Source organism: Neolamprologus multifasciatus, chromosome 10, assembly GCF_963576455.1.
Source record: "Neolamprologus multifasciatus chromosome 10, fNeoMul1.2, whole genome shotgun sequence".
NCBI classification, from domain to species: Eukaryota; Metazoa; Chordata; class Actinopteri; order Cichliformes; family Cichlidae; genus Neolamprologus; species Neolamprologus multifasciatus.
In genome coordinates this window covers 19,633,994-19,653,478 of record NC_140448.1, presented here as the reverse complement: position 1 = coordinate 19,653,478, position 19,485 = coordinate 19,633,994, and the positions used below count along the sequence as shown (strand labels likewise).

General features: G+C 40.3%; 1 protein-coding gene across 1 annotated transcript; it reads right to left on the bottom strand.

Annotated features, from left to right (window-relative positions):
- Positions 1-1,572: 1,572 nt before the first annotated feature.
- afap1l1b (actin filament associated protein 1-like 1b) lies at positions 1,573-18,664 on the bottom strand. The gene is made up of 19 exons (XM_085174688.1): positions 18,411-18,664; positions 11,173-11,301; positions 9,549-9,629; positions 9,337-9,422; positions 9,141-9,252; positions 8,938-9,027; positions 8,614-8,825; positions 8,196-8,375; positions 8,007-8,099; positions 7,323-7,425; positions 5,660-5,815; positions 4,874-5,088; positions 4,517-4,662; positions 4,322-4,400; positions 3,815-3,923; positions 3,548-3,715; positions 3,288-3,454; positions 2,471-2,596; positions 1,573-2,394 (listed from the first exon to the last, which is right to left on the bottom strand). The coding sequence occupies exons 1-19, from the start codon at positions 18,430-18,432 to the stop codon at positions 2,368-2,370; spliced, it is 2,301 nt and encodes a 766-aa protein (XP_085030814.1). The 5' UTR covers positions 18,433-18,664; the 3' UTR covers positions 1,573-2,367.
- Between the last annotated feature and the right edge of the window lie 821 nt (positions 18,665-19,485).

Here is a 19,485-nt window from a genome sequence, read left to right as displayed (position 1 = left end):
ATCTATAAAAGCAGACGTTTTGGCAGTTTGCTGGTCTGCAGCATTCACACGACGCCAATGAGGAACGACATCAGCACTGATTGTAGAAAAGCAATTGTTGCTGCCAATCAGTTTGGCAGATTTTCCTATTTGCCCTTCCAAAGTGAAAACAATTGATACAGTGGCCAGTGGACTACCAAGCACATAAATACAATTAGAAAAAGGTTGAATAAGTTTATTCTTTTTCTGGAAGGGTTTTTAGGAGAAAGCATCTTCTCTTTAAAACCAACATAGTAGCACGTCTTAGGTTTGCAAAGCTGTTTCTGAACAAACCACAAGACGTCTGGAACAATGTTCTTTGGGCATATGGACATAAACCAACCACGGAATATCAGCACAAACTCCTCGTACTGACTGCCAAGCACAGTGACCTCAACCCGACTGCTACCCTCAAACAACTGAAACAATGCTGTAAAGAAAAGCGGGCAAAAATTCTCCCACAAAGATGTGAGAGACTGATGAAGTCATACAAATGATTATTTCAAGGTACTTCAAATTATAGCTGATAAAAGTGGTTCTACTAGCTTAAGAATCACGGGCGTGCTTAAATAAATAATGATAGTGTATTATACATTGCTTCTCTTCATCTGAGGTTGTATTAACTTAATCTTAAGAACTGGTGAAGACCAGATCAATATTTTTAATTATGCCCTGATCAAATGATGTAAAACAAAGAATCGGCAGAGGGTGCACTCTCTTTTTACCGTGACTGTATGTTTGATACAGATATTAAAAACACGCAAACCACTTTATCTGAAGGCTCACAAAGAAGCCATGCTTGTTATTCAGACATTTGGAGTTTAACAGAGCACGCGAATGATGATGATCGAAAACCGCATGGTGCTGCACTGAACATATGCATAAAACACTTAAGTTAATCACTGTAGGATCCAAACAGGATTCTGGATAAAGTGAATTTGTGTTTTTCATGCATGAAAACGTTTTTTATGACTTGTACCATGAACAGAAATGACATTTATTGCCTTATCTAGCAGACGAAGAGAAAAAATTATAACGCTGTTTTATTCACATTCACCTACGTTCTACTCCAACCCATAAGCCTTTAAACACTTTCTCACTGTCTCACAATCAGTGAGGTCAGCTACAGTATTGGGTTCCGTAAATTGTCCATGGAGACCTCAACAACATGCAAGCTGGAGGAGCTGGGCATTGAACCACTGCCCTCTCACATAGTAGCTTTGACTGTAGTTATCTTCACGTTAAGGAGCTCCTTGTGCTCTTATAAGAGAGGAAAAAACCTTATGTATTGACTTATTTTAATGTTGAAGTTAGCATAATTAACTTCAACTTGCCTTTGGAAGCAAAACAAGAACACTAAAACAAAAGTGGTATTTTATTTGACCACTAGATGGTGCTTCGATTTCAGAGCTCTGTTGCTATTATTGGTAACTCATCTTGGGGGTGGATGGGAGGCAGCAATAAAAGAAACTCTGGTAAAGAATCTTAAAAGTCTAAAGAAATGAGGGAAAATAGACACGGGGGACATAAAATAAACAGTCCCAAACACAAATATTCTTTATAAAATTATTTACTCCAACATTTGCGTGTGTTCGTTTCTCAGTGAAGGGCAAGTAAAGCAGACACAGGCATTTATCTTCAAATGATTCAGCTGAGAGGGGCTGAGGACACATTTATGCAATCACAAAATACAACAAGATAAAGTGCAAAAGTCAAATGTGAAAAATAAGAGTCATATAAAGGTTAAAACCAATTGTTTCACATTGCAACAACAAACATTTATTCGTTGCTTTTAGGAACAGTGTCTACTCGATATTTTTTATTAAACGTATAAATACACAATTAAGATATGAGATTCTGTACTTCTCTTACTAATAATGATAATTTAAGATTATAACTAAGAAAATTTCTTTAACTGGGTTTTTCATTTTTCATTTCCAAGTATCAAGTATAAAAATAATACAAACCAGTGGGTGTAGCTAAAACGTCTTGCCTGTAACTCTGAACTCACAGTGTTGAAGAACTACACTCTCCCTTTTCTACGCTTTCCTTTTTTTTTTAACTTTCTGCAGCCCTGTGCAAATGTAAACACGCATGCAAACTCACACCAACACGTACACATCACGTTCATAGTGATCCACATTAACACGGTACTGATGTATCAGCTGAGCATGTCGTATTTACAGTAGCTGGTGCAGCATCACGCTGCCTGTACTTTTCCTTTAGATGAAATGAGAGCGCAATGCCTCCGAGTCCATCCTTTCTCTCTTCAGTGCCAGTTTTCTTGCTCTTCTTGCGTTTTCCTTTCAAACGTCCTCGTCTCCATCTGTCGATCTGTTTATGATCACTCTATGTCCCCTTCTTTGACTCCCACTCCTGGAAACCATAAAACGGGAGCATGTGAGTCAAACAGTTTTTGGTCCTCGCACACACAAACACACGCGCACTCTACCTTTGCCTTCTGCATCACATTCCCCTTGGAGGAGGCGTAAAGAGACGGAGGCCGCTTTCGAAGCTCAGATGCCGCGTTGACAGGCACAGTCTCCATGTAAACCTTTTCAACCTTACTGCCCTGCGCCTACGCACGAACACACAGGCAACCCCCCCCCCAAAAACAGTAAAAGTTTGATTTCACTTATTTGAGCCCAGTGATGTTACTTTAAAAACAACACAAGCAGACCAAAAGTTCTTCCAGTCAAAAGCAGATGGATTACTAAAACAAGCATACAAGAACACAGAAAGAATGAAGAGAGAGACACCAAAACAAGCAAACACAGAAACTCATTATAAATGTCTAAAATGAGAAACATATGTTAGCAAACAAACATATAAAGCCCGATAAAATAAAAGTCAAATAAATAAGGGCCATATGGTCAAATAAATGACTTGTCTGGTAACAGACACTGCACACTGATTTAAAGGATTTGTCTTAATACAGTCCCAGCTGTCCATATGAGAAATCCCTCAGCTCATGTTCTGGACAAAAATCAACCGTAAATTTTCACTGAAGCTCATATGAACTTTTAGCAGTCGTTGATATTGATGTATTTTTAGTATCATCTTTTTACCTCCATCCTAAACAAAAAACCTCACGACTGCATTTACAAATACAAATGTATTCCTGGCCTCTTGGTGACCTCTCTGTAGTCAGTATGGCATTAAGAACTCTTATAAGAGCGTTTGTATATATTTTAAAGTACATTCATTAAGAGTTTTCTAAGGAGAGCTTCAGTTCCAGCTGTAAACAGATGTGTGTGTTTGCTGCCTACCTTGACGTTGATCTTGGTATCAGTAGGTGGACCCAGTGCCCCTCTAGCCAGTGACTTCTTCAGGTTTTCTTTGACCTCTGTCAGTCTCAGCTCCAGCTCCACCCGTTCCTCCTCCTTCTGTTTGCACAGTGTTTCCAGCTCAGCTACCTGCTTTTCCACACTATTACCTGAACACACGCACACCCACACACACACTCATAATTAGGACCGCTATGAAGCCTACGACTGAACAAGCGCTGTGTGTGTGATTCGTCTCTGACCTGTGCCGCTCTTCCCCTCCTCCTTCAACTGCCTTTTCTCCTTGCGCAGGGAAATCAGTGCATTTCTGAGGTCCTCCTTCTGCTTCTCCAACTCCTCTTTCTCTCTCAGGTACCGCCTGGCATCCTCCTCTGCCCGCGTCTTCCCATACCGCCCATACTGATTCACATCTATGATGTGAAAAAGAAGGAAATGAATTTGGCCACATTTGAACCCAAATCACTTTCATGGAGACAGTCTAATGAATTATGAAATTAACCGAGACTCACTGGAGGCATGTCTCTTAATGGCAGCCTGTTGTTCAGTTTTCTCAGAGTCCCTGCTGGAGAACGAAGCGTGACGTCTCACCTGGCCTCCTCTGCTCTCCACATCCACTTCCTGCAACAGAATAATTTAATTAATTCTAATCAACAAATGTAATAGAGGAACTTTAAGGAAAAGGAAAATACTAATAATACTATATGTTTGTATGACTGATAAATATAAGCTTTTTAAAGATCGGATTAAAAAAAAAAGAAAACATATTTTGTTAATCTATTATCCAAAATCTTATTAATAGTTTCACTGGGGCTCCAGTGAAGCTCAACACAGAATGGTATTAAAATCCTAAGTTACAAAAAAATGGTGTTTGTATTCTGTAAATTTGCAATAAATTTCAATGAATGAATATAAGAGAGAGGAGATGATTTAAACATCTCTGTGTCTGCTGTGTTTAATATAAAGGTTTTTGTATCTCATCACTTGCTTAGAATTAAAGAAAAATAAAATTTCCTCACCGCAACACTTTCATAGACCTCATCGTAAGTTCTGGAGTCTATTGAAGCACTACTGGAGGAGTTAGCTGTTGTAGCCCACCTGGGAGAAAAAGAAGAGGAAGATATATGAATACAAAAATGAGTATTTCAAAATAAAAGCTGTAATAAAAGACTGTTGGGTAAACATATGCACAAAAACGCATACTGTTGACTCACAAGAAGGAGTGTCTGGCAGCATGCCGTATGTCAGTAAGTGTGTCCACATCGATGTAATCGTAGTGCAACTCTTCAGGGAGAGTGCTGCTCCCGGTCTCTGCAAACAAAACTCCAAGCCAGCGGCCAAGATCCTCAGAGCAGCTGGCCTGAACGACACACAAACACAAACAGACACACGCACATTTCTTTTTTAGTCCATGAGCAGAAAAATGTAAGGCGTGGCATGCCTGTGCGCACACTGATGATACCTCTCAGCTATATCAACAGTGATGTAACCAAGTGGCACAAATAAAATCAGTCTGTATATACATTAAATCTCCTGTGCTGGATAAAATGGTTCAAGATCTCTTGCTTCACCTCCAGAGCTGCCAGCTCGTTGCCTCCCTGTAGGATGCGGAAAGAGAACGGATGTTTAGGTCCAAGCCCGCCTGGCATCACCTCTGCCCCCTTGAGTGGCACCACAATGATTGGGGGTCGCTGGTCCCCGGGGTCCTTCTGCAGGTACAAACTTCCACCCCGGAGCACGCACCACCGCTCCCTCCAAGAGCCGCTCAGACACACGCTCAGATATCCTGATGAGTGTGTTAAAAAGAACGTGAACTGCAGGCATATTTACATTTCATTCATTGTCATATAATGTACCCAACACTGTTTGATGTGACGTTCGGTTTCTGGATCTAAATTAGATGTTATTATCATGAAATTAAAATGATATGATGTTTTTATAAGGTGTTATATTTGCATGAATGCTAAAAATGAGTCATTTTAGCTTGTTCTTAGGTGTTGGCTAGGCAAAATGATGATGTCATAACAACAGATATGGAATAAAAACTTCATTACAGCACATTATAATTGTTTAGCTCCTGATCATGGGGGAGGAATTTGTGGACAAATATTTGGTGTATTATAGGAAAAATATGTACAATAACTTTTACATCTCTACAGTTATATGTTTTTTCCTAAATGGCATTTTTATTGTTGTTCTGAATTGTGCATCATCAGCATTAATTTGTCCTTTAACACTCTTTGACACTGATGTCAAATTACAAATGCTAATGGAAAACAATCTAAACATCAATCAGCCACTTAGATGATTCTCTAACCAACCAGCCATTCAACAAAGTATTCATCAGGTCTTCTCACCAGAGCGGGGGTTGTCGTGCTGGCCAGAAGACAAAGCAGACTCTCCTGGTAAAGGAGGTTTCCGCTTGGAAAAGGTGATGATCCGATTGATTTTCCTCCCAGCTGCTCGGCTCATCGACCCGGTCAGCTCTGAAAATGCTCCACGCTTCCCCCTGTCTGAAGTCAAACACATCCTGAAGTTGAACTTTATAACATCCAGCCAGTAAAACAGACAATGTTGCCTCATCATTAAAGTATCATGCTGTTTTTGAAATTAAAAAATTACTTGTTTTTTCTAAAGTTTTACATTTTAATCAGTTACAATGTAACAAAACATGATGAAAACTGGAATAAAGTAAAAGGTCTGAATTCGGGAAAAATACATTTTTGAAAAAGACCCTGCACCCAAACAGGACTCATGAAGCTTTTGAAGAAATAATATCTTGTTATTTCAGAGATGGCTTGTATTTATTCAACTAGACCCCTACAGCCGGTTTGCAAAGTTCAACTCTGAATGTCCCAGGTGCTGCAGTGCACTGTTCACACTACTTCTGATGATGTCAGTGGGAGACAATTGCAGGAAGAGGACAGGAAGGATGTCATATCTGCTCGAGCCTCACTTCCTGTCTCTCCCTCTCTCTCATGTCTCTTTAGAATCAGAGTTCCTTCATCCGTAAACAGATTTGAAAAAACTGTTTCCCATATTTCACTGTGTTTGACCTATTTTCTAACCCAACACCAAGGATCTCCGGGTTTATCCTTCCTGATTTTGTAGATAGAAAAACAAAAATATTCTGTGTGTGTGTGTTTGCTTTTGTAGCCTTGTGGGGACCATTGAGTTCCAGACCCTGTAAAGTGGGTGACTCATTAGAACTGAGGAACCATTTGAAAGAACCCTATTTAAATTTATGGTTTAAAAAGATGCTAGACTACGTAAAACACTATTCACACAAAACCCATCAACAACCACTAAACTTTTTAAACAGACATACAGTTATCATTTACTACAGAGAAGTTGCATCACAGTCATTTACATTTCTCTTAACTGTAACTATGTTGGTTTCTCTATGTTAAAGATGTAGAATAATGGAGGAAAAAAATCGTCTCCTTGCCAGTTGCTACAAAGTATCAATGAATGCGTCAGAATAGTATTACTCATACAGTGTTCCTCTCTTTTCATAAAAATGGTAACATAAATTAAGCTAGAAGAGCAATGCAGTATATGGTGTGTGTTACAAATATACTGAAATGAATCCTTTACCTCCTAATCTTACAACACGTGAGAGGAAGGTATTATGCCTCTCCCCACAGATCAACAGTGTGCTGCATCTGCGAAACTGTGCCTAAATACCCTTTAATAACCATCTATCTAAATGTTTGTTTTCACTGTGAAATATGCCAACGAGACCAGAAAGATGCTTTGCTGTGATTTTAAAGAGCATGTAAAGTGTAAATCATGTTGAACTGTCCCAATATATCTGTGGTAACACTGAGAAATTACCCACAGACACTAATCTAACGTTAAATCTCACTATAACCACCGATTTACCCTGCAATAACATGTCTTGTGCTATAATTACTGAGAGTGTACACAGAAGAAGCTTATTTCAATGAAGCAACCACAATAAAAAAGAGTCGGTTGCAACAAAAACATCTCAAAAACTGCTGGTGAAGGTTCACGTACTGAGTGAGTCAGTAGTGTCTCGTCCTGACCCGTGTGCAGTGGCCTGACTGTCTGCTGTTGGCCCGCTGTCTGAATCTGAAGCCTGTCTCTCAGACTGTAGCACCTGGCAAAAAAAGGAACAAAACACTTTTACATCTCTCTTTTATAACATTTGAAGAGAGTAGACAAGGAATAGCAAAAACTGGCACATTTGTCTTTCCGTTTTATAACAAAACATTTGAATTGTGCAAAATCATGTTAAAAATAAAAATAAATAAAAATTAATGTATCCTCTGGGAGTATGACTATTTCTTTCTGCCAACGTGGGGTGTAACTGCCATGTCAGCATGCATTCAGTTTGTTCAGGACTTGAAGTTCTTTGAAACCAAGGCAACTCAGCAACCGCAATAATCACCTCACTCACTGCTTGTAAACTAGAAGCCAAAGGAATAGTTGTGTCATGCGTGGGCTGAAAGAGGGTGATGTCAGCGACACTGAAACGTTAAAACTGGGGTATGTATTCAGTATGCCACAAATTACATTTGTCATAGTAAGACACAGTAAGAGCACATCGTTAGACCGGCATTGGGGCTCCTCATTAAGTCTGTTTTATGGGAAATTTTGGTCTTTGTGGCAAGACCACAAAGAGAACACTGCGGACAAACAGTCTGACATTCAAGGACACACGCAGATAAGCACACTCACCTTGTCGAGCTCCAGCTTCCTCTGTATAATTGGAGAAGTTGATCCATCCAGCCCCTCAGTGTTGCTACACTGGCTGCCAACATCGTGGACCACCTGAACAGAGAAAAAGAAAACATTCATTTACAGGCACAGCCTTGTGTCTGCTCGTCTGTCTCAGCACCATACCTCTAATGAGGTGAAAAAAGGTACCTTGAGCCATCGCTGGGCCTGTTCTTTACTCTGGACTGCCAAGACTAGCGCTTCGCCTCCAGGTAATGAGAAGCGCAACTCGTGACGCTTTTTCCGGCCTTCCTTAGGGACATAGATGACGTTGCAAAGATTCAGTGGGAGCTCTGTGTTGGGAGAGCTCTCTTTGATGCTTTTAAAACACTGTGAAGGAAGAAGTCAAGAACATGCATTATTTGAGTAAAAGACAATCTATGTAAGCCTAGCCTCTTACTGTTATAAGCTGGAAAATAACTGTGTAAACTGTGGCTTACAAATAAGTGTGTTCAACTGTCTGATTCACCATAAATAAATAAGGATTTACCTTGAATAACACCATAAAAAGACAATTCTTTGATTTGAATGATAAAATAAACATTAATAAACAGCAGCATCTATTTACCTGCAGTTTATTGTCTCGGACAACAACAAGCTGCTTAGCCCACTGGCCAAAACGTTTCTTTCGCAGTAGGAAGGCACAGATGCGGCAGTCTCGAACTGGTCCATCTGTTCTTTCCTCGGCTGTCCATCTCTGAGGCTGGTCTCGGCCCTTTGCTTCCTCTTCCTCTTCTTCGTAAGACTCGTAGGAACTACTCAGAGCATCTGAGTCATTGTCTGAGTACCAAAGCAATTATTGTTTTACAGAAGATCCACAAAACAAATTGTGATTCACAAAATCCTAGCTCTACTACTAGACATAAATAGTAAGGGTCATATTAAGACTCACAGGAGCTTTTGGGAGGCCCATTCATTCTGGTGGTGGGGTAGTTATTGTCAGCATCTTCATAATAGGCGTCCTCCACAGAGTTCCTGGATGCTACAGGTGAATAGATAGAGTATGTGAGAAAGCAGAACCAAAGGTACTGATCTGATTACCATTATACATGAATGCGCACACACATGTGCGTTTGTATATGCATGTGTTCATACTGGTGGTAAAGTACTGAGGAGTAGATCCGGGATCTAGAGGAACAGCTTCTTCATAGTAGTCATCAGGAAGGGGTGTAGTTGGCAGAGGAGGAGGTGGTGTGTCAGTTGGGGTCTGAAAACCAAAGGTAGCTGTTGAACCAGAACTGGGGGTAAAAGGAAGGCTGATGTAGGTAAGTAGTTTCTGTGAATGACTTACAGATTTATTGGGATGAGTCTTCTCCTCTTCATCCTTGTGCTCTTTCTGCTCCACTGGAGATGCACTGAGCATGTGCAAATCACAGCCTGATAGGATTAATCATGATTAACTTTATAATTTTATATAAACAGAGGTATAATGATTGTAAATACATACACAAAGGATTTTTTTGTAACTGAACTGAACCGAAGGTATTTTGAAGGTTTACTAACCAAAATCCTCAAACAGAGACTCTACAAAGCTCGTGCCATTGCCATAGAGACAGCTGTTCATGTAGACATCAGAGCCGTTCACTGTGGAAAAGACAAATTATGGATTAAAAACAGGATCAGAGTTAGGGTTAACATAGCCTATAGCTTTTAGGTCAGGATTAAGAAGGGCTATAGAGACTGAATAAAAAGACAGTGTCACAAAGTATAAATAGTATTTCATCTGCAATAAAAATTAGATCTATGGTGACCTATGTACAGGGAGTACAGAACTGAGATTGAAAATCTTTGTACAGCAAGAACAAAGAAAATGTGTGTGGAAGGTCACAGAAAGGCTTGACAAAAAAAAAAAAACAGATACAATGACGCGAAATACACAGCAACTATTAAAAAAAGATGAGTATGGACACGACAGACTGGGCCCAGTCTAATATTTGTGTTCTGAAACCATCGGGATGTTTTCCTGTTCTCATTATCCTCTTTGCATTTCATTATCCTCTTACACGGATCCTTTTATCCTCCCCGACATCCTGTATTCTTCCAGATAAAAAGGGATTTGTCTGTAAAGACCTCAGCAAGATTTCATGTCACAGAGGCTGCATTTTGTAGCACAACAACTGCTGCACTCTCTCAAGTTGAGCAGTTTCAGTGTGGTTGGCTAACACACAGTAGGGTCACACCATTGCAAACACACAAAAAAGAAAGACATGCTGTAGTACTGTTGATGTAACACTTCTGACTTTTTTCTTTTGGGCTAAACTGTTGCCATCACACTCAGCTGAATTCATCCTGAATAAATAAAAAAACACTTCTACATTGAATATTCTTATTTCTACATTGTATTCAAATAAAGTGCTGCTTTTACTATTTTTGTAATGCCAGGGCATCAAATGCTGCTGTTCTATCTGACCTGCTGGTGTGCAGAAGGTGTTTCTTGGCACTAGTGAGACAAGTCTGGCAATCAAACAGTTTATAATGCATAACGTTTTTCTAATGAAGCACCATTTTAAATACTGCGCTGATGTTTCTGCAAGTCATATTTCAACCTAAAATCTTTTTTACCAAAACCTAACCAAAATGCAAAGGACAGAAACTTCAGTCTCTAGATGTCCAATCTTACAGTAGAACTATGCATGCTATGAGAAGCCAGTAGCACCTGACAGAAGAGCAGGAAATAAAATAAATAATAAAAGTAACACAAAAGGGCAATTTTATTATTACTGGGCTCCATCTGAAAGATCAGATCTTTATTATCTTCAAGGGAGAATATATTACACAGTCAGTGGAAATCACAAAACCATCAGTCAAACAGCAACATCAAAATCATAGTGAGTGACTTAAAAACAATTGGAAGTTTGGACAAATGAGTTTTTCACTTTATTGATGTAGTCTATCTGAGAGCCAGACCTTAAACTGCTTAGACTACAGCTGGCTGGACCAGCCAGGACTGAGTGGACCTTCTTCGAAGTGCTAAATTTATACAATTGGGAAAGGTCATGCAGTTGACTAAGTAAAGAACTGTAAATTATTTCTATGCTGTGTGAAATGTATTAACCTGTGCTGTACATGTTAAGAAATATTGACCTGGGTTATTTACATTGCCATCCTAACATTGGAGATTCTGTACCTGACAACTGCAGTGAGTCCAGGATGTTGCGTATGGATGCCATTTTTTCAGCGGTAGCAGGACTGACCGTCTCGTGGTCCAGCATCTTCAGCAGAGAGCCTAACTCATTTACAAGTCGTTCCATCACAGCTAGAAACCACAAAAAAACAGACATCATGTAATACTCTTCTGATTTCAAGAACCACCAGGTTATTCACTTCAACTAAATTGTATTTATATCAATTCATCAAAATATTGTAATGTAAAGATCCCACAATATTAGAGAGAAAACCCCAACAATATGATGATCCCCTATGAGCAAGGACTTTGGGACAGTGGGAAGGAAAAACTTTCTTTTGACAGGACCTGCAGCAGAACCAGGCTCAGGGATAGGCAGCCACAAATGGGGGGAAAAAGAAAAAAGGAGGGCACAGAGAAACAAGGACAAAACACACACCATGGGAGGGATAACACAAAGTGTAATGACTTACAAAGCCATATAATGAATGGGGAGTGAGAAGAGATAAGTGGAGAAGAACTGCTCAGTGCATCATGGGAAGTCAGGGAGAGATCGTTCTAACTGTATGCTTTATCAAAACGGAAAGTTTTAAGTCTAATCCTAAAAGTAGAGAGGGTGTCTGTCTACTGAATGCAAACTGGGAGCTGGGTCCACAGAAGAGCAGCCTAACAGCTGAAAGCTCTGCCTCCCATTCTACTTTTAGAAACTTTAATAACCACAAATAAGCCTGCAGTCTCAGAGCGAAGTGTTCTGTTTATAATCATATGGTACTGTGAGGTCTTTAAGATATGACGGCCCTGATTATTCAAGACCTTGTGTGTGAGGCAAAGTTTAAATTCAACAGGGAGCCAATGAAGAGAAGCTAATCTGGGAGAAATATGATCTCACTGTTAGTACTCTCACTGCAGTGTTTGGAAACACTGAAAGCTTTTTAGGGATTTTTAAAACAGCCTGATAATAATGAATTACAAAAGTCCAGCCACAAAGTAAAAAAGTGTGAACTGTTTTTTTAGCATCATTCTAAGAAAGGGTGTTTCCCATTGAATTTAGCACATGAAAGAAAGCATTCTTACATATTTGTCTAATGTGTGCGCTAAAGGATATGTCCTGGACAAAAATGACTCAAGGATGCCTCACAGTGTTACTGAAGGCCACAGTAATACAATACATAGAAAGTATCTGGTTAGACAGCATGTTTCTAAGATTTTAAGGATAGCAGTACAATAACCAGATTTGTCTGAATTCAGAAGCAGAAAACTGGAGGTTATTTAGGCCTTTATGTCTTTAGCTGCTGTAGTCAGATTTTATAGATAAATATAACTGCGTACAATCTGCATGGTAATAATGCTTTATGCAGTTTTTAAGGCTATAATATTGTCTAAGGGAAGAATGTTTAAGGCAAAAGCAATAAAGTAAAATCCTGAGTGCTCAGCATGGCCATCAGATCGTCACAAGGCCATACAGGCAAATATGACTAAAACTGTCAGTTCACAAGTGGCATGAAGTCAGTTTGGAACTCAGCTGTCAGCTGCTGCAACAGCTGACAGCGAAAAGATTTTTAACATCCTCTAATGTCACCCTGGTGATTCTGTCCCACTCGGAGCAAGCCTTTTTGGGAACACAGCGAGTTTTCTGTGTGTCACTACTAAGCGTTAAATCTGACTTTCCACGTTGATATTTTGTGCTTTCTTTGAAAAACTTACTCTTTTCACTCCTACATCCTGTGGGGGTCAAGCGTGTGTGTCCGTGTGTGTGTTTTGTTGACCTTGACATTGTTCCAAATGCCCTGACACACTCTCACACATCCTGCCTGCTCACAGCCAACAAAGAGGAGGAGGAGGAGGAGCAGGAGGGGGAGCCGGAGAAAAAAGAAGGTGAGGAGGAGGAAGCTTCCTTCCCTAAAGGAAATGGAGCCAAAGTGAAGAGGAAAATGTATAGCTTCACCACAGAGGACAGGAGGTGGTTACCAAACTGCTTGAAGAGCCAAGTTAGTTCATTTACTTGTTTACTTCTAAATATAAGAAGATTGAAAGGCGTATCTTAGGATTAGTCTGAACCCGAAGCAAGCAGCTTTTCTTCTGATATTGACTTTTAATTAAACACTGAAGACATTAGAACTGCTTCTCTGATATTATCCACTGTTATTTGATGAAGTATTATTCATACACTTGAACAGGTCAAGTGCAACCAAGTTTAAAATAGTTTCCTGTCACTTTGGTTTCCAGTGGGAGGTTTTAATAGCCTGTGCTCTTTATGTGGCTTTATCCACACTGGAAAGATTATAGTTTGCGGAAACATTTAAATTTTGTATTTTTTGGCATTAAAATTGTCAAATTTACAGTTCAGTTTCATTCATAATACAAAGCAGAAAGTTCATAGCTGGAAAGCTGGAAAAGCAACAGGATTTTTCAGGAATGATTTGAAAAAGCAGACTCTTTCACCTCGTGTCCCTTTTTACAAACTGATCCACTTAATTTTATGGCTTTGTTAAGAAGAACATGCTTCACAATGATTAGTCAGATCAATAAGCTTTAGTATGTTTACAATTTATTATGACATAAGTACACCTAAAACTAAATAATAAATGAATTGTCCATTCCCAGAAAAGAAATGGAACATGGGTTAAATAAAAATAAGATCAAAACAGTCTGTTTTCCTCTCACACAACGTGAAGACAGAGAGAGTGAGCAAAAAAGTCCTCACTCTCCCACAAGCCTCTTCCGCCTCCCCCTCTCACTCGGACAATACTCCATTGTCTCCGCAAGGGCCAAAATTAGATGGCCACAATGCTCGGCAAGACCAGAGCAAACAATCGTATTGTCGGAGTCAGAGACTCCCGGAGAAAACAAAACAGGAACTAACACACAGTGTAAGAGGGGCGTGGTGCAACGCAGCTGCACGGTCTCAATCCACGGGCATGCAGGGTTGTATCTCCAGCAGCTGTGTGTGTGCGTGCGTGTGTGTATGAGTGAGTGTACGTGCGAGTGCAGCTGTGGTTTCCTGTCTTTGCTGTCGACAGGAGCTTCTCTCCCCTCCTTCCTGATCTTGACTCTCCATTGCATTATGAACCTCACCTCCTCCTCCTTCACTTCTTTCCACTTTCCCATTTTGTGTCCTGCTGTTTCTGTTTCTGCCCCAACATCTTCTCTCGCTGCATGCTCTCCTTCCATCTCTTGCCCATACTCTACATTTTTCCCAAACCAACTAAATAGAAAGATTCCTATCTGATGGGTGCTTAATTTGCAGATGCATTTTGCTTTACTTGAGGAAACGTCAATTAAAAAACAATCAACAAAGATCTCGAGTAATCAGACCAGTGCTCTGATCTACTTTCTGCCGGTCTCAAAGACACGCACAGTCAAGGACATCAGTCTGCTCTCTCTCCCCCTCATCTCTGAGTCTATATCTTTATTTCTCTCTCCTTCTATTTCTCTCTCTCTCTCTCAAGGGACCTGAGGGTTCAGAAGCTGAGAATCAGCTGTTCTGCAGGATTGTGGCCTGTCTCACCCACAGAGGGATCTTTGTAATCCCCCACTGCCCCACACACCCCCACTCCACCCAGAACCACACACATGCAAGCACACACACACACACACACACACACACACACACACACACACACACACACACACACGGCACATTTCCTCTTCAAATCCTTTTTTCCCCCACTGATAGACACAATCATTCACTTAACTAAGAGGAAGCACAAACGCTCACTGTTAATTCGTCTCTCGCTTCCTCGTCTGAGTAAACATACAGTCACAAGAGTACAAAGAGGAATGTGTTTGTTTGTGCGTCTTCACGTTCCTTTTTCTGTGTGTTTCCACAGACAGACTTCCTGATGAAGATCAGTCATGAGACTCGGGCCATGCGACTCTCATTTGGACTGATTTAGTGTGTTTGGTTGCAGCTCAGAACAAAACAACTGCTACTTACTGCTGCTGCTGCTGCCGCTTTTCTCGCCGCATAATACCTATAAGCAGCAGGTCAAAACAGGAAAGACACTTTGGCTCTCCTAAACTGAGGCTTTCGTTCCCATCCATTACAATTCAAACACACCAATTAACATAAATCCAAGGCTACCCATCTTCACTTGCCTCTCCCATTCAAAATATCCCTCCATGTTATAATTTTACCAACACTTCATGACTCAGAAGTACTCTATATGAATGCACTGAACTGTACTGCTTCTTGCTTCCATAGATTCTGTTACCTGATTGACATTAATATGTGTAACAAGGGTAATTTAAAACATATACTCTATGCAAAAACCGTATGAAACTGTCCTCTTCCTGCCTCCCCCACACTCCTCAGCACTGAGGTCCCTCCAGATTGCATATTCTCTCTACCACTCCTTTCTTTCCCTTCCTCTGAGATCCTTTTCCTTCAACTCCTCTCCCTCGCCTGTCTCCCTCTGTCCCTTCCCCAGACACCCATCCTCTTCAGACAGAGGCCAAAGTTCAAGGCTTGGCAGGCCCAGAATCTCCCACTAAGACAAAAGTCTACTTCAGAGACACAGCATCCAGTAATTCATATTTTCGTGACAACAAAAGATGGTGTCAGTGCTTGCCTGGGGTTAGCGTTCAGTCAGACACTTTAAAAAGTCCACAACAAAGATAGCAAGATACTTAAAAAGAAACAGCTGGGGGGAAACAGTAGACGAATTCTTTTCACATTCTTTTAGTATCTTATCATTTTCTGCAGATAGCAAATGGTGTGGAAACACAGGAAACAGAGGGGCACAAACGACTTTTATAAATACTGAAATTCCTTATTTGCCCAGAGTGGAATGAAAATGGTTTGTAAAGATAACGCAGCAGCCAGAACACAGTTAGTATGAGTTGTGAAGGTATGAAATCTGGAAATTAGCTAGTTTTGTTTCTTTTCTTGAACTAAGTCTGCAATAATCCTATCAAGTGCACGCACACAATTTAAAATGACTGGACCAGTCCACACTTTACTGTTACTATCTGTCATCACTGTCTTTCACAAATGCAAACACTGAGACGTACGTACACACACAGACACACGCACCCACTCAAAGGTTTTATTTTTTATTGCTTTTACGGGGAGTGACAGGGTGATGATGGGGACAAAATATCATGATTCTGTTTTTCCACTTTGGTGGTGGGTCGAAGCTGCTATCATCACCACATCAGCTTAGCTTCCACCTACACCAGACACACATGGGACACATGTACAGACCTGCTGCTCTGTTGCGTTTCTGTTACAGAAAATGTAATCACAGCTGATTTGAAGCGCAGCTAATTCTGGCTTTGAGCTGCAGTCTCACTTCCATTCATGAAGGTTATATTTCTGTGTGAAACACAACTTGAAATCCAATCAAGAGGGAGTTGTGCACTTTCTGAAAATGGAGCGAGGGGGTGTGTAGCGCGCTGGAATGAATCGTAGAGGAAAAGGGATTGTAAGGCAAACGTGGCAGAGGTCAAGGCTTGTGACACATATTAAACTGAGGAAAATCATATGTGCAAATGCAATAAACCACTTATAGGCAGAATGCACGTAGAAACTGTAAAATTCAGTGAGGGGTATGTTTACCTTTTTAAATTATAATAGGCTTGTGAGAAAACTTTGCAGCTCTTTAATCTCTCCTTTATCCACAGCTCAGAATCTACCAATTTTTCCCAGCCACTGAAGATCTTGCAATATTTTGCCAAATCTCCAGTATCAAGTATTCACACATTTACTGTGAGAATATTTTCTCCTGCAGTGTACAGCTGCTCCAACCATTTGGCTGTGGATCTGCCGCTTGTGTCTGAGTGCTCCATGTTTTTCCCCTCCAACACATTTTCACATTGGAAAAGCAGAAGTGTAAATAAAATAACTAAAAGGGCAGCGAGCCCAACGTCTGCCAAGGCCAATGCAGCATTTTCCAGTTTTTAAGGAAAGAAAAAGAAAGTGATCCAGATGCACAACAAAACTGAATCAGTTCTTCAATTTGTGCATGCGCAACTTTTCATGAAAGTCAGGTTGATAGTTTTCGTTTCATCCTCCTGACAAACAGATACATTTACAGACAGAAAGGGGACAATCTAAAGGAGAAATCCAAACCCTGACTTTGTTGGTGTTCCCTGCTTTTACAGGGAAGAGTAACATAACTTTTATCCTATAAAGAATCACTTCTGATTTAAATGGCCTTTGCTAGTTAGCAACACTCTTATCCGTAAGACACAGGTGGCCAATGAATCTCTTGATTAATAATTTATAAAAAGTGATGTGTATAATGTGCTGTAGCCTTCACAATCACCTGGTCTCAAGATGGAAGAACACCTATCTGTGATTTTAGATCAGCTTGTCAGACAGTGTGAGCACCACCATCACTAAAACACTACATGAGTGAGAATCAGTTGGAAAAGAGACCTCCATTAGAGATCCAGAGATATTTAAGTTTAGTGCCATACTGTGGCATGTAGTGGCCCAACAATGTTATTTCTTTCCTTTTATTTGTCACCTGTCCATAAGACAAAAAAGACTGGCTTATTTACATTTAGCTGCTTCAAAAGATGAATTATCAATAAATTCACACAAATCTTATAATAAAAAGAGATGAACTGCACACTAAATAAAAATACAGTGAACTGGGGAAGTTATGTGTTATAGGATGTTAAGATGAGATAAGAGTCCCAAATTCCAAGATAAGATGCTTATAATTTAATTCTTCATCACCTGGTCTCCCGTAAAGAAGCTTCCTGTTTGCAACACAGTGGCCTGAAGAGTTTTAAAACAGAGCAGCCATTCAGCTGCTGCTGCTTCCCACCAGCAGCGCTACTTCCAACAGGGCACTTTTCTGTTGGTATCAGATTGCATCACTCTACCTGAGGATACCTCCTCCATCCACTCACACAGCGCACCACCCGGCGCGTGGCTGTATGACATCACTCCCCAGGAGTCAACCGGCAGCGAGGCGCTCTGCTCGCTCACTCAGAGAAACTTAAGAGATCTTAACAGATGCTGTTTCTCCATTCACGTGTGTTTAACGAGAACCCAGATGTATTAAAACCACCCATAACATCGCTTTTGTTTGGAAAAGAACTGTATATCGTATCTGATACGGTGGATAATGGTTTTTTTTTAATGTAGCCAGTTGTTTCTGTTTAGGTTTATGAATGTGGCCTCGCTGTGGAGGAGCTCTTGCATTTACACTGGTGCCCACCCAACCTATGGAGGCTTTATCATAAAGTATTTACAGTTACCGTGCGATACATGGATATTTACTTACCACTCTGGCGTTTGGAGTCCATGTCTTCAGATGTTCTGAAGTCTGTGCCGCCCGATTTGTTTCCAGTAATAATCCCTCAGTTGCTTCGGTTACAAGTTCTGCTCATATGAGAAGAGTTATACCCGTATACACAGCGGAGGTCTGTCGGCCTCTGTGCGGCCAAGTGAGTCAGAGTGGCCGCTACACTTTTTGAGTAGGGGCTGCTTGTTCATCATCAAGAGTCCCGCTGGGTCCTAGTGCTGGTGGAGTTCTGTTACAGATCCACAGTGACAATATTCATCATAGCATTACAGTTTGGTAGGTAGTAACATGGCAATACCGGGGTAGTAGTTTGGTAAGGAAGGCATAATACTCACATGATTATGTAATTCCTACAGTACTAACCAGACAACAGGTTTTTATTAGCAAATATATCTGGTTGGAGGCCGGGATGCATACTGTTGGGGCCAGAAATATGCACTTTCTTACTTTAAGAGATCATAAACCATAATTATTAAAGGTAGAATTATTTTTAACGTTAAGAAGGTCCTTACTCAAGGGTCATGCACATGTTTGAGTCTACAGTGCTCTGGAAAAGTTTTAAGCAACGCCTGATTCCCAGGAGCCAGACTTTCTTGGAATTTTTTTTTTGAAGTGGTCTTGACTGCTTTTGGCTCCTTGGACTTCACCATTTTCAGAGGAATTTTATTTGTTTGGTTGTTTGTTAGGACCCGAAGTCTGAACCACTCAAGCATAAAAAATAACCTAACTAAAGGAATGAAACAGTTTTGCTTCTATATATAAGTTAGCAAAGAATCAATTTTAAATTGTATCTTTGGTCAATTCACTGCAAAAACACATAATTTGTTCCTATTTCTTTAGTCAAATCTATAATACAAAATGGCACTGATATCAAGGTTTGACAGGTATAAAATTGTATTTTTTTTTTCCTCCTTAAACTTGGGATGTCCCACTATGGTGTGCAGTGTGTCCCTTAAAAATCTAAAGGAAATTGGAAAAGTGGGGGACAAAAGAAGTAGAAGGGCTAAAAATAGATAAATAAAATCTACCTACAGCTGATGAATAATATCTGAAA

Excerpts from the sequence above, each read along its gene's own strand:
- afap1l1b (XM_085174688.1), bottom strand. The coding sequence starts at position 18,432 with ATGGACTCCAAACGCCAGAGTG. Across the intron at positions 8,826-8,937 it reads TGGGCCTCCCAAAAGCTCCT|ACAATGACTCAGATGCTCTG; the intron begins GTGAGTCTTAAT and ends TTTGGTACTCAG. Across the intron at positions 3,455-3,547 it reads GGAGGGGAAGAGCGGCACAG|GTAATAGTGTGGAAAAGCAG; the intron begins GTCAGAGACGAA and ends GCGTGTGTTCAG.